At 51.8% G+C, this 23976-nt stretch overlaps 2 protein-coding genes across 2 annotated transcripts in view; one reads left to right on the top strand and one right to left on the bottom strand.

The window, feature by feature from the left end:
- PMM1 (phosphomannomutase 1) overlaps window positions 1-5241 on the top strand; it is a 14518-nt gene extending 9277 nt beyond the window's left edge. Inside the window, exons 5-8 of the mRNA XM_027873981.1 lie at window positions 512-611; window positions 2340-2415; window positions 2867-2982; window positions 3965-5241. Coding sequence (XP_027729782.1) covers window positions 512-611; window positions 2340-2415; window positions 2867-2982; window positions 3965-4087 — 415 coding nt within the window. The 3' untranslated portion in view covers window positions 4088-5241. The remainder of the gene's footprint in view (window positions 1-511; window positions 612-2339; window positions 2416-2866; window positions 2983-3964) is intronic.
- A 2637-nt stretch (window positions 5242-7878) lies between these two features.
- Window positions 7879-23352, bottom strand: CSDC2 (cold shock domain containing C2). The gene is made up of 4 exons (XM_027873431.1): window positions 22982-23352; window positions 10971-11276; window positions 8517-8639; window positions 7879-8060 (listed from the first exon to the last, which is right to left on the bottom strand). Exons 2-4 carry the CDS (start codon window positions 11147-11149, stop codon window positions 7898-7900), a joined length of 465 nt encoding a protein of 154 aa, XP_027729232.1. The 5' UTR covers window positions 11150-11276; window positions 22982-23352; the 3' UTR covers window positions 7879-7897.
- Between the last annotated feature and the right edge of the window lie 624 nt (window positions 23353-23976).

The following is a 23976-nucleotide window of genomic DNA, read 5'->3' on the forward strand; positions in this document are numbered from 1 at the left end:
GCCGGGAGGGGCCTGAGAACAGGGGATGGCAGGGCCGGGAGGGGCCTGAGAACAGGGGATGGCAGGGCCGGGAGGGGCCTGAGAACAGGGGATGGCAGGGCCGGGAGGGGCCTGAGAACAGCGGATGGCAGGGCCGGGGGGGAGCTCAGAACATGGAATGCCAGGGCTAGGTGTGGGGGAGGTGCCTGAAGATCAAGAAAATAATAACAAAAGTTAAAATTTATCGAGCATGTTAAAGTATGCAAAGCACTTGACTTATAGTTAGTTGATCCTCACAACACCCCTGGGGGGCAGTGCTATTTTTCCTGTTTTATAGAGGAGGCAGACAGGTTAAGTGACTTGTCCAGGGTCACACAGCTCGTACGTGCCTGAAGCAGGATTTTCACTCGGCTCTTCCTGGCTGCGGGTTCAGCGCCACCCCCGCTGCCCTGGGGGAGGCCTCGTTCAGAGCTTCTTGTGGGCTCTCTCCACACCCCCAGGTCCGTACTTTCTTTCTGTCCTCTGTCCACAGCGGGACCTTCATCGAATTCCGCAATGGGATGCTGAACGTCTCCCCCATTGGCCGCAGCTGTACCCTGGAGGAGAGGATTGAATTCTCTGAGCTGGACAAGGTGAGAGCAGGGTAGGTGGGAGGAGAGAGCCCGGCTCTTTGGTGCCCGGGCCTCCCGCAGAGACCAGAAAGTGATCCTGAGCTCAAGGGCCTTGGGGATCGTGGTCCTATGCCCTCGTTTTACAAGGGAGGGAAACGAGGCCAGAGAGGTCAGTCCCCTTTCCCAAGGTCAGAGGTTCTCCAAATCCAGCGTTCTTTCTGCCGTTGCAACGTTCTTCATTGGTGGGTCTAAGGCCATCATTTTACAGCCAAGTCAAATGGGGCCTGGGTAGGGGAGGGGACTTGTTCCAGATCACAACGGAACCAGGGTTTGCACCCAGGTCCCTGCAGTCCAAATCCAGGGCTCTTTCTAATGTGCCATAAGAATTATGTTTCCATAGTATTTTTTGGGTTCATGAAGCTCTTTCCTCATAAACAGCACTGAGAGGCGGTAGGCAGGAATGGGAGATTCTTTCAAGCAGGGGTGGCTTATAATAATATTATTACAACAGCCAGCATTTCTATAGAATTTAAAGTTTGCAGAGTGCCTTACACATGTATCATTTTATCCTCACAATAACTCAGGGGGTTAGAAGCTTTTGTGACCCCCATTTTACAGAGAAGCAAGCTAAGGTTCAGAGAAGACCAATGAATTCCCTTGGGGTCCAAGGCAGGCTCTGAGCCCCGGTCACATGGCTCCCAGATCTTCGCTCTGCCTTCTGGAGAGTACAATGCACCCACAAGTGTTTGTTAAGTCAGCACCTTCTTTGTTGGGGAGCAAAGAGCAGGGCTGATCTCCTGCTGCCCTGAAGGAGTACTAGTATGAAGAGTCAGACCCAGACTGGCATATTTAATCTTTTGTTTTTTTGTTAGGCAATCAGGGTTAAGTCACACAGCTAGTAAGTGTCTGAGGCTGGATTTGAACTCAGGTCCTCCTGACTCCAGGACTGGTGCTCTATCCACTGCACCACCTAACTGACCCAGGAACATATAAGGCAGCCAACACTTCCAGGCACAAAGTGATGGGATTCTGTGATGAGTTTAGGAATTCAGAAGAAAGAATGTTCCCTGGTCCGGGAGTGGGCTTTGTGGGCTTTGGCCAATCAAGAAAGAAGACCACAGACACAAAGGGGTGGGGATCTGCCTGCTGAGAAATTTGTCCAGGGACCAGTGCAAGGATTTGGGGATTAGTGGGATTTCCAGGTCTGCCCTCCCTCCTGCCTGCCTTTCCTTGACCCAGGGCAAGGCCAAGCTACTCCTTCTCAGACTCAAAGGAGATAAGCCTCTTGTAGAGGCCAGAGGGCCAGGGCGAGGTGAGTTCCCATCCTAAGTCAGGCGCTAGCCTGTTGTGATTCTGGTCATTTACTTAATCCCTCTGGGCCTCAGTTTTCCCCTCTGTAAAATCAGGGGAGTGGACTCAGTGACCTTATGGCCCCTTCCAGCTCTGAGACCATGACCCTCTGAAAATGGGGGTGGTAGTAATAGTCTCACCCACTTCATAAGATTATATACAGAGCGCCGGCCCTGGAGTCAGGAGGACCTGAGTTCAAATCCGACCTCAGACATCTGACACTTACTAGCTGTATGACCCTGGGCAAGTCACTTAACCCCATTGTCTAGCCAAAAAAAAAAAGATTATTGAGATACTTGATATGACAAGATGAGTAAATAGTATATGAGATAATATGAGTAAAACAATGTTTATGTTATATTATAACGATTCTTTCCCCTGTTCACTCCCCTCTTACAGAAAGAAAAGATCCGGGAGAAATTCGTGGAGGCCTTGAAGGCAGAGTTTGCTGGCAAAGGGCTGAGATTCTCCCGAGGTGTGTGGGATGGAAACTAGCTGGGTAGATCTCTCCTTCCACTGGCCCCTGGAGGACCATTTTGACTCAGGACGCCCTCACTCTCACTCGGGGTGCATTCACTCTCAGATTCTCTTTCAGAGCTAAAAGGAGCCTCAGAGACCACCTGGTTTCACCCCTTGTTTAATGTTGGGGAAACAGGCTCAGAGAGGGTAAGCTCCTTCCTCAAGGTCACACAGCTGGCTTGGGGTAGATCCCAGCTCTGCTCAGTCACTCACTCAATCAGTTAGCATTTATTATGACTTTGCCGTGTGCAGATACTGTGCTGATAAGCCCTGGGAAGACAAAGAAAGTTAGGGAGCCTCTCTGGCCTCTGGGAGCTCGCCTTTGAATTCCTCCAGCTCTCCACCTAGGCCCCTCTTCTCTGTGTCCTGGCCGGCTCCCTCATCCTGTTTCTCCTTTGTCCCCTCAGGGGGCATGATCAGCTTTGATGTCTTCCCTGAGGGCTGGGACAAGCGCTACTGCCTGGATCGCCTGGACCAGGAGAGCTTTGACACCATCCACTTCTTTGGGAATGAGACCAGCCCGGTGAGTCCAGGGCTCATTCCCCATCTTGGCCCCTGTGGGAAGGGAGATGGAGGCTGATGGGACGGCGTGGGATTAGGTCAGACCCCTCGGGGGCCCCCAGTGCTGTGGGTGAAGCCGTGATTAATCTGGTGCATCTCTCCCGGGCTCAGCCCCTGGGCAGGTGCTATGGGTGAGGGAGGGGGGTGCTGGGAGAGGGGTCCTCTGCTCTGTTCCACTGCCTTCGTTCCAGAAGCTAAGGCCGTGCAGGGGCCTGCACCAGCAGACCTGAGAGTCAAGCCTAGGCCTAAGCATGACGTCTCCCCACAAGCGTCATCCCGCTTGGGCATCTGGGGACGGCCAGCTCCTCCACCTTGGACAGTTCTCACTGTGAACACATTTTCATTTTTTCTGGAGCCAAGAATCTGCCTCCCTGAAACTTCGGGTGGTGGCGCAGTGAGGTTTGGAGCCACATGGGAGGGGCCTCTGCAGGTCATCTCATCCGAAGCCCCCATTTTACGAAAGAAACCAAACCTGAATTTAGATTATCCCCGTTGTCCCCGGCTCCGCCCTCTGCGAACCAGCAGAATAAAGCTCGTCCCTCCTCCCCAGGCCTGCCCTGCAGACAGGAGTCCAGCACTGGGGTCCTGCCGTGAACCTCCTCCTCTCGGCATCCCTGTACGTGCTCCCCGGCTGTGCTCTCTTTGGAGTGGCTCCTCAGCCTCAGTGTCCCAGAGGGGGCTGCACTGTGGGCATGGTCATTCGGTTTAACAAATATTAAATACCTACTGTGTGTCAGTGGGTGCTCAGGTCACAAAAATGAAAAAAAAAACAAAACACCCAACAAACCTGGTCCTTCTCTCAAGGATCTTACGTTCCGTTGGGGGAGGGCGGAGGGGTACATCACTGTCACGTAAGTAAATAGGTGAAGACAAGGTCATCTGAGGGGGAGAAGGCCTGGACCTTCAGGGTGAAAGTCCTGTCTGCTCTCTTCTTCCTTCCGCAGGGGGGAAATGACTACGAGATTTATGATGACCCCCGCACGGTGGGGCACAGTGTGGTCTCTCCCCAGGACACAGTGCAAAGGTGCCGGGAGCTCTTCTTTCCAGAGAGTGCACATGAAGCATGAGGCTGGCGTCCCCTGAGGGCTCAGGGTCCACCTGTCTTCACTTGGGGATTGTCAACACCTCTAGGGCATGTGGAGAAGGAGCCCCAACCCGCTGCAGTGGTGGGGAGGCGGGGCAGCTCGAAGCAGCCCTTGCCCTCTTCCCTGCTCTCCTCTTTTTTCCCCTTCCCCAGAGGGGAAGAGCATCCCTGCCTGCCTGCTGGAGAGGACTCAGAGCAAGGGTGTTGGAGTGGAAGGGGCCCAGCCAAGCTTTGTCGTGGTGGCAGATGGACAGACAGACAGAAAATGTGGGTGATGGCCCAAGCCGCCCCCCAGGGTGTCCATAGTCTGAGTCACCATCATCTCTGGCCCCGGGTTTCCATGCCTTCACCCGTCTAGTCACAAGGTCACCAGAGTGGGTGGGACAACAGGCATCCAGGAAGGGATGGGTTTCTTTCTCTCCTCTCCCCCGTTCCCCTCTCAAGCTTCTGGTAGGGCCTGGAGAGCAGGAGAGTGGGGGGAAGTCCATCAGTAAGCATTTATGAAGTACTGGCTATGGGCCAGCTCCCTCCCTGCCTCTCTGCTCACCTTGGATTAGGGGCAAGATGAAATCCACTCAGCTGCACACCAGGGGTTCCCCAGAAGGTGGCTGCTAGCCTCATTCTTGCATGTCTAAGAACTTAAACCCCACCTCTCCCAGGAGGCAAGCCCTAGAAGGCAGGGATTTGATGCCCTGGTCACCCTTCATTCCTCCCCTCTACCCAGAGCCAGTATCAGCCCCCTGGCATGCCATTCAACTAAGACACACAGCTATGGGCCAGGGGTGGCTTTGTGGCCTCCTCCCTACCTCCTGCCTTGTGGCTGCCTGGAAGAGGTGGGAGGGGAGGTCCAGAATTCACCATCCTAGGCCTGATTTGTCCCGACACCCCCCACATACAATATGACCTGTTCCCTTTGGGTCTTACTCTGGCTGTGGGCCCTGACCTCTGACCCTTGTGCTAGGGCACTGTCCATCCTCACCTAGAATCAATCAGTGTTTTTCTGTGCAAAAAAAGAGATTTTTATGTTGGAAAGTGTGTATGTGTGTAAGAAAAAGCTCTGCTTAGGGGTGAAGGGCACAGCTCTGGATAATAGAGAGCTTTGTTGTGTCACAAATTCTATTAAACAACAGAAATCCATCTTGGCCTGCCCCTGGTTTCCTTTCCAGTAGACACTACCCATAGGAATGTGGGCCTTGAGTTCAAAAGGACCCCAGAAACCATCTACATCAACTCCCCCTTTTTGTAGATGAAGAAACTGGGGCTCAGAGGGGTCCCAAGGATGTAACCAAAGTGAAGGGAGATTAGGTCAGTAACCACTATTGGCCTACAGCCGCAGTGGGCAACCATGCAGGATGAGGACTATTCCTCCCAAAACCGTACCACTCGTTCCCAGGTCTGGGGAGGACCACAGGGCGCCAAAGGGAGGTGGCCCCAGGGTCTCTCCTAAGTGTGGAATGCTGGTGTGCAAAAAGGTGCAGAGAGTGTGCAGCAGGGTGTCCTCTCCTGTAAGAGTAAAACAAATACAGATGGCTTCTAGATCCCTGGGAATTTCCATTGTCCTGGGATGAAGCTCCCTTCTTCCTAAGCACCCCACCCCAGCTTCTTCCGCTCCTCTCCTCCAACAGCCTGAAGAATCCAGGAGACAAAGGCCACTCCTAATGATTTATTGACACCAGGTCCGCTGGGTGGGAACCACACAGAAGTTTCAAAGATACACGATAGTTTCTAGGGGGATAAGAGAGAAGGGAGGCGCTGTCCTCCCTACACCCCTGAAGGGGGCAGGAGTTAAGCTAGGAGGGCCCCCCTCTTTCCATTCCACATTTCTTGCCCAACCAAGCTAGGCAGAGAGGAGCACCCATGGGCCCAGAGGGAAGGGCAAGAAAGAACCAGAGGCTTGGTACAACCTAAACCTGGGAAGTTCAACAAATGTGAGTGGTCTTGAGAACGCCGGTGAAGGGGTGACTGGCCTATGACCTCTCCCCAGGGGCCAGCCCCAAAGTGATCACACACAGACCCTCCATCGGACACTTTTTTAGGTGAGCGGCGATAGGAATTCCTGGGGTCCCTCTCAATTGGGTCTGGGGGAGAGAGAAGTTTTTATGCTTCTGGGTCCCCAGACTAGGAGTGGGGGTGACCCACTAAAACCACCAATTCCCTGACTGGAGAAAACAGGCCCTGAAGGAAGACGGCTCAGCTTAGTAAGCAGATGCCGGACCAGGTGTCAGAGAGCTGACTTCTGGTTCCAGGTCGGTTTGGAGGCAATTCCACCTTGCCTACCTCCCAGGAGGACCTTCTGAGGGTCAAAATGGAAAGGCATGGGCTTTGTAAACTGTAAGGTGCTATACCTTTCTCTGTCATTTGCCCCTGCTTTCTGGTGCCTAACCCCCAAATAAAAAAAGTTACCCTGTGTCACCATCTCAAGGGCTGGGAAGAAGGCTTTGTGCCCCACTCAGAGCAGTCAGCTCCCTCCATTACCTCCCCCAGCTTATCTCGAATCAGGTGGTGCCCTGCCCCACCCCACTTCACCCAGCCTTCCTTATCTGATGGGCCCCAACAGGAGCCTGAGCCCCAAGGGAAGGCCCCAGCCCCCCGGCTGTGTGATCCACTCTGCCCCTTTCTTGGCACGAGAGTCGGACTTAACACCAACCGCAAACCCCACCCCTCCATCCCTATCTAACCCTCCTGGCCTCCCTAAGTCTGGCCAGTATCTACAATGCATTACATTAGTGTGGCAACTGAAGGAAAAGGGAGTCATTGGGCAATGTGGGGAAGACGGCAGAGACAAGGTCAGAGTTAGCTCTACAGAGAGAGTGTGGGGGACACAGGAACCACCCGCGCTCAGGTTTGGGAGGGGGGCCCGTGTGAAGGTGGGATGGCACAGTGCTGAGCAGGGCTCTCCCCCTAGGATGAAACATACTCATGATGGAGGGAGTCTCAGATCAGTAAAACATCATCAAAGAGAGTGGGGCAAGGTACCTTCCCAACTAGAGGCAGCCCGGGGTGGGAAGACAGGTAGGCACTCCCCCCACTCACACCCCAGCCCTGTCCCCAGACGGACCGGGGAAAGGTGCTGTTCATGCTTTCTTTGTCCCCCCGTCCCCTGTGCTAGGGTTTGGGGAGGGGGTGTCCACAAAAACAACGGAGGTCCTTTAGCCCCCCAGGCACGGGGTGGGGGAGATAGGAGATCTGTGCAGGCAGGGGCTCACAGCCTGCCATTCTCCAGGGACTGGTTCTCCTAGAATGAAGCGGGGATGGAATGGGGGACAGGACAGGGGGAGAATGAGGCTCCATTTGTCATCCTCCATCCTAAGGACTCAATGACAGGGGGCATCTGCTCTATTCTGAGGGGAAGGGAGAGAGGCGGGAAGGGCAGTCTGTCTTGTGGCTAACACCTTCCCCTGGTCCCAGTGGTCCTGGGGAATCCAGGGACAAGGGGAGGATGGGGCCGGGGAGGAGAGGGGAGCTCTTTCCGATTCTGTTGTCTCAAGTCTGGATCTCTCCCCACAGCTTGGACCACAGTACAAACAGGGGAAAAAAGCAACACCACACACACACATACGTGAAAAAGCTACACAGGACTGGGAGGGGGCCACGCTTGGTCTGTGCAGCAGAAAAATGCCAGGGCCTGGCAGTGGGCTGCCCCTGGGCTCTCCCCCTGCCTTCTCCCTTCCCTCTGAGTTCTTCCCCCACCCCCGGTGGGCTCCCCCCCACTCGCCCCACCTCCCCCAACTTGGGCAGGTGGGCTCAAACTGGGATCCCCCTTCCTCCCCCCTCCCCACCCTGGTGCTGCGGCCTAGGAGCCGATGATCTGGCCAGACCACGTCTCGTGCTTAGTGTGGGGGGCCAGGTGGGTCAGGATCACCTCCACCGCCTGAAACTTCTGGTTTTTGGGGGGGATGGGGCACATCTTGTAGGTCACCTCGTCTCCCTCCACGGGCACGTACTCCCCCTCGATGCTGTGGTTCAAATGGGAGAGAAGGAAGGAGTGAGGTCCTGAGACCCGTGAGGGAGGGGCCTGAGGCCCGAAGACAGCTGCTCTGACCCCTCCCCACCCCCCCCCGTGGGACACAAGGGCTCTGAGCTTCCCCAAGGCACTTCCAGATCAGCTTGCCAGCCTAGCGCCCACCGCCAACACCGAGGGTTTGGCCAGCGCTGCCGTCAATGCCTCGTAGGAAGAACTCAGCCAGCATTGGGGCTTTAATGGTCACATTTGATAGTGCTGAGGGCTGGGGATTTTAGAGCCCTCAGACACTAAAAATAATGTGTAAATTCACTGCAAAATAGGTCCTTTCTTTTAAAATGAAGGGCTTTTTTGGAAAGGAAACATGAACACCAATACTGGCTTGCTTAGGAGTTTCCAAAGCAGAAGCTAAAGGGTGGGCCCACGCCCCCAGCCCCTTCCCAGGACTTACTCAGACACGTGGACGAATATGTCCTCTGTGCCATTCTCTGGCGTGATGAAGCCATGGCCCTGTGAACGCGAAAACTGCTTGCAGACGCCCTTGAATATGGGCCCAGCTGAGGCCCGAGCGGTGCTAGGAGGAGGAAGAGAAAAGAAAGGAGAGTGGGGAGAGAAGCCTGAGAGGGACCTCCAGAGCCGAGGCAAAGGAAACCGGATGGGCACCCTTGGGCGCCTGGCAGTAGCCTGAGAAAGCGGTGGAGATGGAGGGAGCTGTTAGGGAAGGGGCCCCCAGACATTCCCAGTTATGCAGACTGGAGGGGAGAGGGAAGGAGCTGAGCTTGGCCAAAGAGGGCCAGCCCAGCCTGGGGCTAGGTGAGAACCAGCTGGGAAGAGGAGTACCCAGAAAATCTGGCTTTGACCCTCTTATCTGCTAGCTATGTGATCTCGGGGTGGGGTGGGCAGGGGCGCTGAGCCTCTGGAGAAGGAGGTGTCTGAACCAGAAGAGGCCCCTTCCTCCCACACGCCAGGGGCTGATGCCCGCTCAGTGGCTGTTGTCTGCTAAGGTTTTGTCCTCGGGGCTCTTTCCTTTGCTCTCTCTGTTCTCTCATTTAGCCATCTCAAAAGCTCCCACAGATTCAATTATCGTCTCTATGAAGATAATCCCCAGCCCGATTTGTCCAGCCCTGACCTCTCTCCTAAGCTCTAGACAGCCCTGCATGACCAATACCTTATAGACATTTGGAACTGGATCAAATTCCCCCCAAACTCTTCCCACTTCCCAGTTTCCCTGTTACTAACCAGGGCATCATCACCCAGCCCTCTGATCTTCCAAGCTCCCAGCCTTCCCGTCATCCTCACCTCCTCTCTCTTGCCCAGCCCATGGATCTAATAAATTGCCAAATCTTGTCATTTTTTCTTCTTCTATAACTTGTCTTCACTCACACAGCCACCACATAGATCACCACCTCTAGCCTCTACTATTGGAATGGACTTGTTATCGGCCTTCCTGCCTCCAGACACTCCCCATTCCAGCCCCTCCTCCATTCACCTGCCAAGATGATTTTTCTAATGTTTGGGTCTGGCCATGTTATCCCCCACCCCCCAATAAATCCCAATGGTTCCCATTACCTACAAAATCAAATAGCAAGACTTTTGTTTGGCGTTTAAAGCTTTTTAAAATGCCCCTTCTCACCTCTCCAGTCTTCTCAAATTTATTCTCCTTCACAGCCTCCATGCTGACCTGCTGGTGGCTCTGAACCCCATGCTTATCCCATCTCTGCGTTTTCATGGTGATCAGTCAGTCTCATGCCCGGAGGGCTCTCGCTCCTGACCTCAGATTCTGAGAATCCCTAGCTTCAAGGCCTATTCTGTCATCCCCAGCTGCCATGCTGTCCCCTCCAAGATTCCCTCCCCTCTCTTCCCCTATGCTCTCTTTCATCTAGATTATGTACCCCCTTAGAGCAGAAGCTTCTTGAGGGCAGGACTGCTTTCTCCTTTCTTTGTATGTCTAGCACTTAGCACATACTAAACACAATTGATGCTTGTTTGTCGACTGGTTGATGTATGGGCTCAGAAGGGGGACAGTCCAGGGGGATCTTCCGGTGCCATCACTTTCCTAATTCTTTATGCACCCCATTGTCAGAGGTGGGCTTGGAACCCAGAGCCTGGGGCAGGAGTAGAGAGCCGCATTAAGTGAGACCACTTTTACTTTTGTATCCGGTAAAACATAAATCCTTGAGGGCAGAAACTTTTTTATTTTTGGTCTCTGTATGTCCACTGCGTGGAACATAGTAGGTGCTTAATAAATGCTTCTTGATTCACTGATTTTATTTGGAGAGACTATGGAATGAGGAGACTGGAGCTTCCAGGGACAGGAAGTCATCTATGGCCTTCAGGCCATTTATGGGGTAGAAGAAAGGTCATTGAAAAAAGAATCAGAGGGGCAGCTAGGTGGTGCAGTGGATAGAGCACTGGTCCTGGAGTCAGGAGGACCTGAGTTCAAATCCGGCCTCAGACACTTGGCACTAGCTGTGTGACCCTGGGCAAGTCATTTGACCCCAATTGCCTCACCAGAAAAAAAAAAGAAACAAAAAAAGGAATCAGAATCTGTGACTTTGGGAAAGTCACCTCACTCCCTTGGGCCTCAGTTCTCTCTGTCAAAAAGGGATTTGGTTGGAAGGTCTCCAAGGTCACTTCCTGGAGTCACCCCCCTACATTCCAGCCCCTTCCTCCACCTGGGCCTGGCTCCAGAGCTCCAGCAAGGATCTCAGCTGGAGTCTGATCAGTTCCCAAGATTGGAAGGTGGGGGAGGGGGATCCTCTGCCCCATCCCATCCAGGGAGTCCTCGGATGGACCACAACTCTGCCAGCAGACTCGACGCTTTTTTCCCTTCCTTCTCAGGCTTCCAGGGGGAAAGGGGCCTGGGGAGAGAGAAGAGCCAGGGTTGGCCAGTATGTGTACTCACGCAGAATAGGTCCTGGTTCTTTTGGTGGGGAGGGGGCTGGGCAGGTCTCTGAGCAGGAGGCTGCTGCCCCGGTCCCAGATCCGGCTCCCCTCGCGATGGAAGGGGAAGGTGGGCCAGACGGGGGACTTGGGGGAGTGCAGAGGCGGCACTACTGGAGGCGAGGTGGGCTCAGAGGACATGGCGGAGAAGCCTAGTGGGCAGGGACGTCTTCAAGGCGTGCAGTGGTCGGGGGATGAGACTGGATAAAACAGAGCTATGCAGAGTATGGATGGGCCCCAGAAGCTTTCTGGAGATGCCTGCTTCAGTCTGGAAGGGAGGAGACACATAGAGTCAGAGGAACAATAGGAGACAATGGGACCTTGCTGAGCCAGAAGGGGCAGACTGGGCTGATGGGTCCTTACTCTGGATTCCTCGGGGACAGGGTGAGCCAGGAGCTGAAACGTAGTCTCCTGGGTCAGCGCCAAGCCTGGGAGAAGCTGAAGGGGCCAAGCTGTTATTGAGCTAGGAGGAAGGGAGGAGAGGCTGGCACCAACACATTAACCACGATCTGGTCCAGCTCCTTACATAAACACACCTGCCCCCAGCCACCCACCTCCCAGGGACACCACCCACGGATGGCCAGAGGCGGCCCCTGCTGTCAGCTGGCCACAGGGGGTCACTGGATGGCCACCAAAGCTGGGCTGTGCCTCCAGACAAGGAGGTGCCTCCATTGGGAGGAACCCAGCAATCCTGGGGGAGAGGGCTAGACATGGAGAGAGTCAGCAGCCCTTCTGCCCTCCAGCTCCAGGGATCCCCAAGCAGGGTGGCAGAAGATGCCAGCTTCCAGGGTCCCAGCCTGGGCAGCTAGCTGATCCGTCCTCCTCAAGCGCAGAGAAGCCAACCAGGCAGCTGTGGACAAATGAAAAGCACCCAGGGGACCTGGGTTTGAAGAGCAGCTCTGCAGTTACTCTCTGTGTGGCCTTGGGCAAGTCACTGAATCCCCAAGCCTTAGTTACCCTCTGTAAAGTGGGGAGAATAATATCTGCAGTAGCCACCTCACCTACAGGGTGGTTGGGGAGCTTGAGTAAGATAATATACATAAAATGCTTAATAAACCTTGTAGTGCTACACAGAAATGCCAGCGATTTTCTGTAATAATCCATTAATATTATTAATTATTGATAGGTTCACAGGCTAAGAGCTAGAAGTGACCTGAGAGGACAGGGAGTTATAGATGAAGAGACTGAGGCACAGGAGGTTAAGTCACCAAGGTCATAACAGAGCTGCAGTTTGGACCCAAATCCTCTGACTCCCAAGCCAGGACTCTGTGCCCGGCTTGCTGCTTCCAAATCAAGGCCCTCTCTTCCCCTGAGCCCAAGGAAGTACAAATGGAGTTTAGGTCAGAAACTGCCTACAAACCTTGGGCTCCATGTAGACAAGGCCTGTATGCAAGGACCTTACAATCGAATGGGGGGAAAGACAATTCAGGTACTGCGATCTAAGGGTAAGGGAGATCAATGCAGGAAGGTGCTCAGAGACATCGGAGGAGGGACGGGTCAAGCCCTCCCTTTCCCAGAGGAAATGGTACCTGGGCTGGAGTCTTGGAAGAAAGATAGGACTTCACCGGACAGCAAGAGGAGGGCAGCCCTGCCACCCAACCTCTGACCTGACCCCCAAGGAGTGGAGAACCAAGGTATGGAGATGGATGGGGCAGGATGAGAATCCAAGAGCGTCTTCATTCACTCAACACTCTAAAGTGCCTACTGTGTGCAGAGCTCTCGCGAGACACAAATATGACCTATGACTAGGAAACTGGTTGGGAGAAGTCTTGGAAGAAGAGAGTTGGGGCGTATACTTGGTGTAAGTTCCCACAGCTGCCTCCATAAAAGATTCAAGGACCACAGCAATCTGTCACTCATGGGCTCTGGACTGTCCCCAGTCAACCCACCAGCCCCCCAAATAGGAGGTCTGCCCAGCTGCAGCTTTGTCTTTCCACTGCCAATAATAGTAATTTTTCTCCAGGTCTGAACCTCCTTTCTTCCTCACAACACTAAATCGAATGCTTATGGAGATGGGGATTAAGATAGGAATCTGCCCTGAGTCCCCCTCTCTTCTAGGAAATGGGATCTGCTTCTCCTCTTCCCCCCCTCCCCCCCCACCTTGTCCCCACCCCCTGCTGTCTCCGACCCCACCTTGCCAGCCCCTACAGCTATTATTCCCGGGCACCAGGCATGTGCCAGGCAGTGACAGACAGTGCCGGGAGGCAGCACCCTCCCCAAGGGGGATGGGGGAAACAGCATGCACCAGTGGGGCCAGAGGAGTCTCAGATGTTTTGGAGCTCAGCCCCCACCCCTCCCACCGCTTGCCACCAGGAGAGAGAAGCTGCTATTTCTGCTGCCATATTTCTGCCCTCGCTGGGGACCCCACAGTGGTTGTCAGCAGTGAAAGATGTGACAGACGCTCCAGGGAGAAGCAGCCGGTAGCTGCCTTGCCTCCTCTCTTCCTCCTTTCCCTTTTCCTCCCCTGTCCTTCCCCTCCTTGCTGCCCTTCTTCTCCCCTCCCCTTTCTTCCTCTCTGCTCTCTTCCCTCTCCTCCCCTCTTCTCTGCTCTTTTCCCTTCTCTTCCCCTCTTCTCTGCTCTCTTCTCCTCTCCTCCTGTTCTCGGTCACCCCACGCCTCTTCTCTCTTGTCCTCTCTTTTCTTCCCTTCTCCTTACTTCCCCTCTTCTCTCCATTCTCCTCCCTTCTTTTTTCTCCTCTCTCTCCTCTCTTCTCCTCTTATTTTCCCCCTTAGCAGAGTCTGTAAGCCAGAGAAGATTAAGATAGGGATAGGGGAAGCAATTCTGTTAGAGGCTAAGGGTTAGAGGAGAAAAGAACCCTGGATTTGGAATGAGAAGACCCAGGTCTGAAGGCTAGCTCTGTGCCCTTGGGCAAATCATTTGGCCTGCTTAAGCACTTAGGGTCCCACCCCTCTGCCTTGGTCACTGACAAAGTAAAGTGGGGCTCCTGAAGATTTTTAGAATGGGAACCATAGATCCTTGCTGTGGCCAGCAGGCTGGGCTTCCTGCCTGGACAATCCTGGCTCTCTGTCCTGTGTAGCCCTCCTTATCTCTTTTGCCTGAAAAGCTTTAAACTTGGCCGGGGGGGAGTTCCTCCTTAATACTCCTCTCCTTTGCTCCTTACTGAACTTCCAAAGGTTAGGGTGGTGAGAGCAGCCTTCAGCACTCCCCTCAGGGTGAGACAGTACAGTGGGAGACAGGGGCAGATCCTCAGACTCTTCCTCAGTCCCTATTTCCCTCTATCTGGGGTGTGGGTGTAAGCAACGGCTACACAGAATCATTCATTACCACTTTCCTCCGTCCCCTTCCCGGGGGGGGAGGGGGGGGCGGGGAGAGAGGTCCAAACAACCACACCACCGTTCAGTTTTTCTCCAATTTCCCAACTCTCTTCTCTGATTATGTTCCTCCAAGGAGGTAGGGGAAGAACAGAAGATAATAAGACCCCTTGGGGAGGATGGTCTCATATCCTGGAGTTGGTAGGGATGAAAGGATGGGGGCGGGGGTGAGAGGAGGGTGGGTTACAGTTGGTTTGCCATCTTTCCCCAAGGAAGCGATGAAGGGACCACCAATGACCTCCTCATTGCTCTGCAAAGCAGACAATGGCCTGGGTTGACCCACTCCCTCCAAAAGTGCTGCTGTTAGGTAGCTAAAGGCAGAGGGAGCTGGGCGTGAGGCTCAAACACACATGCCCTTCCACCCCTGCCCCTCCCCCCAATCTCTTCTATCCTCTGCAGTGGCCATCAGGATGCAGGTCTGAGACCATAAACTGAGGGACTCTGGAAGCTGTGGTGCTGACCTGAATCTCATGCACTCTAAAGACTGCTGGTTCAGCCCTGTAACCTTACGGATCCAGGCAGGGTTAGACCAGAACCAGGGACAGCTCCTTGCCGAAATCTACCCTTCACCGTGTTCCCCCAAGGGCTCTCACCCACTGATTTGCCTTTCTCATCACGCCCCCCCCTTCCCCTGCAATGCAGCATTGGGTTCTGTGTCTAGCAGGTGAGACTGAGAAGGAAGGTTGGACTGGGATGTAGTTTTGAAAAGTGTTTTGAGATCATGCAAAAGGCTAGAGAAACAGGAAAAGCTCAGGCCATCTGCAACATCCAGATTTCTCCATGGACTGCCTCTGCTGTTCTCATGCTATGGCTGCCATTAAACTGCCAGATCAGAGGGCCACTGCCCCCAGGAATAAAAACCACATTTCCCAAGACTGTCTTCTCTCCCCATAGGAAATCCTGTGGTCAATGATGAGACCAGGGTAGAGTAAGCAGGGCAGCTGTCCTGAAGAGGCACCTTTTTAAATGGAGAGAGCTGTGGATTGGGAGTCACAAGAGCCGGGCTTTAGAGCTGGGTACGTGACTGTGGGCATATCATTTTACTTTGGTGAAGTGCCTTGGTTTCCTCCTCTGTAGAATGGGGCAAGGGGGAGGAGGCAGTAATAATATTTGCAGTGGCAACCTCACAGCATTAGAGTGGGGAAAGTGCTTTATAGAGCACATGGGAACCAGGGAGGACACAAGACAGGAAGAGGAGGGAGTAAACAGAAGGCAGGGGGCTGGACAAGGTGACCTCTCAGTTCCCTTCTAAGCCAGACTCTAGGATTCTAGGATAAGGTAGGAAGGAGGCTGAAGGTCTTGGCTCAAAAATAACCGAGGGTAAAACAGCAGCTGGAGCGAGGACTTTGAGGGCTGAGTTGAGATTTGAATGCAGGGGTCCTCCTGCAGCACACACTTGTTTTTATGTATTGCAGACCCCTTTGGAAAGCTGATGAAGCCTACAGACCAACGATTCTCCAAATCATGGTTTTTAAATCCACAAAATAAAATATAGAAGATTACAAATAGATCAGATATATTGAAATACAGTTTTATATATATGTATATACACATACATATAATTATATATACATGTTTTTATATGTATATTATATGATATATAATGTATGCAATATGTTATATAATTATATAATATAATAACATTATATATGCATATATATAATAAGTTCATATAGCCCAAGTTAAGAATCTCTGCTTTGACGGGCATTGTCCAGGCAGGAAGGAGCATTGGTAGCTAATGCTGGCCTAGCTTTGGCCTTCCCGAGTGCCCACTCTCTGTCCTAGACCTCTTGGTTTTCCCCTGGGGGTGGAACTGGCACAGTCTTTGTTCCTGTCTCTTCTGGCCTCCAGCGGGGCAATGATCCCCTTCTCTATACTTTAGGGAAATCAAGTCAAACCAATAAGAATTGAAGTGCCTCATCCTACTTGACAAGGTTGGAGTTTTCCAAAGGAAGTTTGGGGCATAAAAAATGTCAAGATCACAGAGGACAGATGACAGTTCAAGGTTCTTCCCTTCTCCTCACTTGGGGAACACCTATTAAAATAAAAATTCACTGGGGTTCAGTCTTTGGGCACCTTTTATCTCCCCTCCAATAAAGAACCTATCATAAAAGGTTTGTACCCATCCCTTAGGTAAGCAGAACAACAGATGATTGGGGTTTCCTCCAGCTAGAGAAAGAAATAATTACAGTTTGTCATAATACTGTTTTTCTAGTTTACCAGGTGAATGCTTAACAACCTTTCTGTGTAGTAGGTGGTGCACATGTTCTTGCCTCCATTTTACAGATGAGAAAACTGAGGCTTAGAAGGATTAAGCAGTTTGCCTTGGGTCACATGGCCAGTAAAAATTTGTACCCAGGTCCTCTGATTCCAAGGACAGGGCTTTACCCAGCCTGTCCTCACTGCTATTGGGTCAGCCCATCCGGCGTCCAGACTACTTGTGAAGGGTACAAGTTAGGATTTTGATACTTCTGGAGTCCAGGAAAGTGGGCCATGGCTGGGGGTAAGAAGGTAAGAGACAGCACCATGTAAGGGAAAGAGTATTGCCCTCATAGACAGGAGACCCAAGTTCAAGCTCTACCTAACAACGAACTTACTTAGCCTCAGTTTCTTTCTCTGTAAAAATAAGGGCATTGGACCAGATGACCTCTGTGGCTCTTTCTAGCTCTGATTCACAGTGTAAGTCTGAAGGCTAGAAACTCCAAATCTTGTCTTTATTTACATTTGCAGTGCCAGACATTGGGCAAACACACATAACAAACTTTTGATTAATGGAGGGACTGATGGAGAAAGGAGGAGGACAGAATCACCCCTTCCTTTTCCAAAGTCTCCATGTAGAAAAGTCAGTGGTACCGATGATGCCTGAGGGGCTGGAGATGGACTGTTCCATTTAGCAGCATGGGTTAGCAAGGTTAAGTACCGAGCTTGCTGTCCCAGGGAATGGGACCCCAGGAAAGCACGAAAGCCTCCTCCAACCCACAGGATCCATCCTGATGGGAGACATTCAGGTAGTTAGAGGCAAGAGCATCACAGGGGAAAGAATATTGGATTGGAAGTCAGAAGGCCAGCCCTGTAAATGACTCCCTATGTGACCTTGGCCAGTCACCTTTCCTCGTCTACAAAATGGCAGAGGTTGTCTCATAAATAACCTCTAGGTTCCTTCCATCCCTCTATCCCATGATCCTAGCTGTGTGGCCAAGGGCTAGTTCCTCAACCTCTTTGAGCCCAAGTTTCATGATCTTTAAAATATGGATAATGTTACCGAGACTAGATGTTTCATAGGATTATTGTGAAGAAAGTTTTGTAAACTGTAAAGCAGACTAGAAATCTTAATGCTTATTATTATATGATGAGGACAGAGTTAGGAGATAAAGGACTATTCTCCATCCTGGATTCCCTGGCCAGTCACTGCCCTGGCCCCCAGGCCTGATCAGAGGTGAGGGGAAGCAGTATTGCCCTCCTTGTGTGGCCTTGGTTAAGCTAAGTCAGTCTCTGATGAATTGTCATGGAATCCTACTAGGATGGAAGAGGATGGAAAAGTGTGTTTTTCCCAATGGGACTGAGAGCAGGCGTGCGCCACTGATCTCACTTGGTGACTTCAGCCGATTTTTGGCTGAGTGGGAAAGCCACGCTAAGAAATGCCAGGTGGCTTCTATCGGTTTTCCTAGGGAACGCATGTTTCCTCTGTGGTCCTTCTCTAGTCCTGGAGAAGGGCATACGTGACAGGATCCTAGTGTTAGACCAAAGGAGACCTCCAAGGCCAACTCAACCAGCCCCTTCATCTTAGAGAGGAGGTCACTGAGGCCTGGCGAGGCTAAGGGCTTTGCCCAAAGTCACAGGGCTGGTAAGTGATGGAGCCAGAATTGTAACCCAGCTCTTCTGGGTCCTCTGCAAACCCAGTGCTCTTTCAAATGCACTGAGAGACAGAGCGATATGGAGATATATGTATCTATGTATGTATATTACATGTGTGTGTACGTACATATGTACATGTATATGTGGAAGGACAAATACTGAAGCTGAAGCTTAAACACTTTGGCCACATAAATGAGGAGACAGGTCTCATTAGAACAGCCCCTGATGTTGGGAAAGATTGAAGTCAAAAAGAGAAGGGGATGGCACAGGATGAGATGGATAGGTGGCATCATGGAAGCAATGAACGTGAGCTTGGGCAGACTCCGAGAGAGAGGGGAGGACAGAAGGGCCTGGCGGGCTGGGGTCCATGGAAGCAAAAGAGTCGTGTATGGCCGAATGACTGAACAACAAAGTGTGTATATGTGTGTGTGACTCCATAGATACAGACACACATTTGTGTGTGTGTGTATATATATATATATATACATATATATAGATATATAGATATAGATATAGATATTCATTTGTGTGTGTGTCTCTCTCTATACTCATATATGTGTATGTGTGTGTGTCCATAGATATAGGTATATATATTCATTTGTGTGTCTTTCTATATAGACACATGTGTATGTATATATGTGTGTGTGTCTCCATAGATATAGACACACACATTTGTATGTATATATATATATATAGATGTATAGATATTCATTTGTGTGTGCGTCTCTCTCTCTATATATACACATGTATATATATGTGTGTGTGTATGTATTTGTGACCCCATGGACCATAGCCCACCAGGCCCTTCTGCTAGTCAGACATGACTGAACAGCAACAACTATAGATAGAAATATAGAGATAGAGATAGAGACAGATACACATATATACACATAGACACATAAATTGAGGTCAGGGGTTAGAGAGAAAGGGGAGGACTGTAGCTGGAGATACAACCTCTGGGGCAGGTATCAAAAGTCCTTTGGCTCAGATATAGGAAGGATTAGTGAAGAGACCATAGACTTTTTTTTTGGACCAGAAAGGGATCCTAGAGATAGCCTAATTCAGCTTCCTCATTGCATGGAGGAGGAAACAGAGCGCCAGAGAAGTGAGGGGAGGTGACCTACTCAAGGTCACACAGAACAACGTTTCAGACCCGGACTTCCATCCATGTGCATTGCAGTCCCATTATGGGTGGACTGGAGAGTCAGGACTCCTGGGTTCTATTCTGGTGACTCAGGCAGGAACTTTGAATGAGTCATTTGCCATCTCTGCAGCTTAAAAATAACAACAATGAGAAAACAAACACCCCTTCATGATAAGAAGGGCCCAGCCTTGTGCAGACATAATTGGAGGGTAATTACCACTCTTGGGTAAAAATCACAAGAGATGAGGACCCAGGGCATGGAAAGGGGCTTTCCAAAAGTCCCAGGTCTGCCCGTGGGCTGGCCCAGAGGAGCAGGAGGCCTCCTGGCTTCCCCCCTTTGGATCCCACCTCCTGACAGGCCCAGCCCTACAGTTTCATCTTTAGAGTATCATCAGAGGCAGATGCATCTCCTGGAACTGAAGGTGACCTAGTTACAATCAAGTTCCCTTTGCAAAGGGGAGGTGGCAGCTGTATGACTAAGCGTTGCCACAGAAGCTGGAATCTGGGGTCCTTCTGCTCCAACACCCCTTCTTCATCCTCTGGGCTCAGCACCTTGGCTTCCTCTGTGCCCTGGCAAATAAAGGCTGGGAAGGAAATATCAGGATGATGAGGGCTTTGGAGCTAGAAGACCTGAGTTCAGATCCTAGCCCTAGCATGTACTGGCTATGTGACCTTTTCTGAGCTAGCCTTAAAACGCTAATAACATTTATACGACCCCTTAAGGTTTGCAAAGTGAACATTTACAAATGTTAATTATCTGATCCTCACAACAACCCTGGGAGGGAGGTGCTGTTTTTATCCCCTGACTGAGGCTGATGGATGAGGTTAAATGACTTGCTCAGGATGACACAGCTAGGAAGTAGCTAAGGCCTGATTTGAGCTCCAGTCTTGATTTCCAGCCCCTGCTGTATGCATTAAAGCACCACCTTCACCTTACTCTGTCTATAGAAATACGAACTGTTATTATTAATTCATAATAATATGAAGAATGTTCACATCAGGAACACTCAGTAAGGACATTATTATATTATCATTATTATTAACATTATCATATGTGTTATGTTATATATACTATATTAGCATTCTAGGATAATAGCTCCCATTTCTAGAGCCATTTAAGGTGGACAAAGTACTTTGTAAACATCTGGTGCTCACAGCCCTGGGAGGGATCATTGCTATCATTACAGCGGTGTGGAAGGTAACACAGAGAACACAGAAAACGAAGCTCTTTGCTATTCACGGGACAGACGCTATTCCACTCCTTTGGGACAGGTGGGAGCTCTCTTGGGCGCACCAGAAAGCCGAGAGGCGAGGCGGCTGAGCTCGGCCATCTCTCCTTTTGATCTCACCTTGCACTCTCTAGGCTGCAGGGCCCTCGAGCTGGGAGGGACCACGGAGGCCAGCTGGTTCAACCCCATCATTTTAGGGAGGAGGAGGCTGAGACCCGGAGGGGAGAAATGATGGACCCAGGGGCACAGAGCGAGTTAATGTCACAACCAGAACTAGAACTCAGCTTTCCTGATTCCCATCGCTGTCCGCACCTTTCGGTGCTGCTCGTCGCTTATCTCTGAGACTCCAACCAAGAGAGCCCGTTTTCCTGGTCTGGAGTGATGGAGAGGGAGAACGAGCCCCCACTGGCTCTCCTGGATCACTTTTGTGCTCTCAGGAGACCGGAAAACATGGCCCTCTTGTGTCCTCACCCTTCCACCGGGTCCGCCCACCCCCACCCGACTCTCATCTTTGGGGAGGCTGGGTGGCCCTACCCCAGCTGGTCGGTCGTATGTAAGGTTTTTCTTCTTCTGCGGCTGCTTGCCCCCTCCATCCCTGATTCAGATCTCCCCAGGAGATCGGCATTTCCAAGCCTTTCTGCTAGCCTGTGGGAAGGATACACTCCAAGTCCCCACCCCCATAACCACCCCTAGGGATCTCCTTCTCCCCTCAAAATGAGCATCCGTGGACCATTCCGTAGAACCCGACAAACGCTTCTGGCTAGGAGCCCCCTCCTAAATCTATTGGTATAGCCTGACTTTAGGCTAGAGAAGACTGTCCTGGCCTCTACCATTCGTTATGAAGGGAGGCACCATCATCATCCCCCCGCCCCCCAAGCCCAGTCTCAGTCACTGCTTTATGTATGCCTTTTAATTTGTTAGGCTGAGGGGCGGAGAAGGGAGGAAGGGATTGAAAATAGTTGTTTTGGATGCTCTTGATATGGGAAGAGGCAACGTAAGGGGGTATTAGGAAGGGAGTAGAAATGGCCAGAATTTAGGAGAAGGAAAGACTGCTGAGATGGAGGGAGTGTGGTTTGGGGAAAATCTTTCTCCATCCTCCATCAGTCGGAGCGTGCTGTTTCCCAGGGTGATTTCCCTAATAGATTGTAACCAGTCTGGTGGGATGCAATGAGTTGCAAATTTATAGGATTAAATAAAGAGGTTGCCCTCCCCCCACTTCCCACTTCCTCCTCCTCCCACCCCTCTTAGACAAATCTGTCACATCAATAGCCAGACTAGACTTATTATTGTTCTCTCTGCCTGCTTGCTTGTCTGCCTGTCTCTCTCTCTCTCTCTCTTTCTCTCTCTCTGCATTTTTCTCCCCCTTTTCTTCTATGAAGATCAGAGAGCTCTGCAGTCTCAAAGCTTTGTAGAAATGCTCTGTCCTCAGTGGATGCCAATGAATGCCCCTTTCTCTCTCTGACTGCCTTGTCTGCACTGGGTTCACATAATCAGAAGGTTAGACATGAGCATCCTTCCTCCCGAGAGTCAGATGCTCAGCTCAGAACTAAACAGAGACTTGGCCTCAGAGTCTGATCCCACTGGGGTATGCTCTTGGGACCTCTGGGGGCTCAGTCAGGTCTCCAGAGAGAACTGAACCCCTGTGGCTGTCTAGGTAGAAAGCACCACGTAAGAGAACCCCTTAGGTCCATGGAGACCACTGTAGTAGATGTAGGAAAGAGGCCACCTCTACCAGGCTGGGGGTGGGGGTTACAAGGACAGAATAATATGGAGTCATCTCTCCTCTCTGCTAATTACCCCAATTATCCTCATCACACACACACACACACACACACACACACACACACACACACCAAATGATGGAAGTGCTACAGTCCTTGGTCCTGTGCCCGAGCAGCCTCCCCATCTGCCCCCTCCCCCAAGCCCCAAATTCAGGAGCACTGAATTCACTCTCAGTAGAAAAGAACAATCACTACCCTTGCCTTCCTCCATCCACCCCAGTCCTCTCCCCTCCTTCCACTCCCCATGATTTTTAACATTGACTTCTGCTTGCTCTAGTATTTTTTTTTCAGGGGATTTGCTTTCCCCTTCCTCAAGGAGAAGGGCACTCCTGACTCATGTCAAGCTTCCATCCCAGCCCTCCATCCAGCCGCCCAGCATCCACCCCAGATAGACACACAAAATTATGCTTCTAAAGGAAACCTGGGGGGCAGGGGGTGAGATGGGGAGGGGTTTTCATTCCTATCTTTCAAAACCCTCTCTACAAAACCCGGTATGATCCCTGCCCCCCCGGGGACTAGCCCCACAGACATTCCTTCCCAGTTCTCATCAAGGACCCAGCCTCCCTGCCCCCAACCCCCTAGCCTCCCCATCAGGGCCAAATGATCATCCATCCACTGGCTGCTGGCTTACCTTGGGCTGTGGTGTCTGCCTGCCTCCAGAAGCTTTCCCCTTCCTCTTCTTTTGTACCCCCTGTTTCTAAGGGCCAGCAGGCAAAAGATGGACTTATGCTGTTTGATGTGTGTGTGTGTGTGTGTGAGCATGCAGCACCCCAGAGCATGAACTCACACTCACACACATCCACTCCTTCCTCCTGACGTCAGGGGGCCGAGTAGAGAGCAGGTGGGAGGGATTAGGCTGGGAACTTGGACTCTGGCTTAAAGAGACATCAAGGCCTTTCTTGTCCTTCTCCAGCCCAGGATGCTGATGGAGCCAGGGAAGGAGCTGCCCCAGAAGCCTTGGGCCCCTGTCATAGGGTGCCAGGGCCACTAGTGACACATGGGAGGAGCATCTTCTGAACTCTGAGATGTCTTGTTTTGGAAAGTGGCTTTTATTGCATGAGTCGTGTATAAATCACCTAGCAAGTCAGATGAAGGAAGACGCTAAAAAGCACTCGCCAACTAATTAGTGCTAATTAGCTGCAGTGGGGAAGGGAGAAGTCTGGGGTTGGGGGGCTCTGGTACCAGAATGTCCAGAAACCCTCACCCTGATCAGGCCTGGCTGCGGCAGGGTGGAGCCTGCTTGTCATATGCTCTGAAACAGTATCATGCGGGAGGACCAGAGACATGGGTGGACCAGTGGGTCTGAGGAGATATGGATGGACCATTGGGTCTGAGGAGACATGGGTGGACCATTGGGTCTGAGGAGACATGGATGGACCATTGGGTCTGAGGAGACACGGGTGGACCATTGGGTCTGAGGAGACACGGATGGACCAGTGGGTCTGAGGAGATATGGATGGTCCATTGGGTCTGAGGAGACATGGGTGGACCAGTGGGTCTGAGGAGATATGGATGGTCCATTGGGTCTGAGGAGACATGGGTGGACCATTGGGTCTGAGGAGATATGGATGGACCAGTGGGTCTGAGGAGACATGAGTGGATCATTGGGTCTGAGGAGACATGGAT

Source organism: Vombatus ursinus, unplaced genomic scaffold, assembly GCF_900497805.2.
Source record: "Vombatus ursinus unplaced genomic scaffold, bare-nosed wombat genome assembly UNPS02003292.1, whole genome shotgun sequence".
NCBI classification, from domain to species: Eukaryota; Metazoa; Chordata; class Mammalia; order Diprotodontia; family Vombatidae; genus Vombatus; species Vombatus ursinus.

Bases quoted from the DNA above. Each gene is read 5' to 3' on its own strand.
- CSDC2 (XM_027873431.1), bottom strand. From the start codon at position 11,149: ATGTCCTCTGAGCCCACCTCGCCTCCAGTAGTGCCGCCTCTGCACTCC. The intron at 8,640-10,970 runs GTGAGTACACAT...TCCTCCTCCTAG, and splicing joins AGAACCAGGACCTATTCTGC to CACCGCTCGGGCCTCAGCTG. The intron at 8,061-8,516 runs GTAAGTCCTGGG...TTTGAACCACAG, and splicing joins ATATTCGTCCACGTGTCTGA to CATCGAGGGGGAGTACGTGC.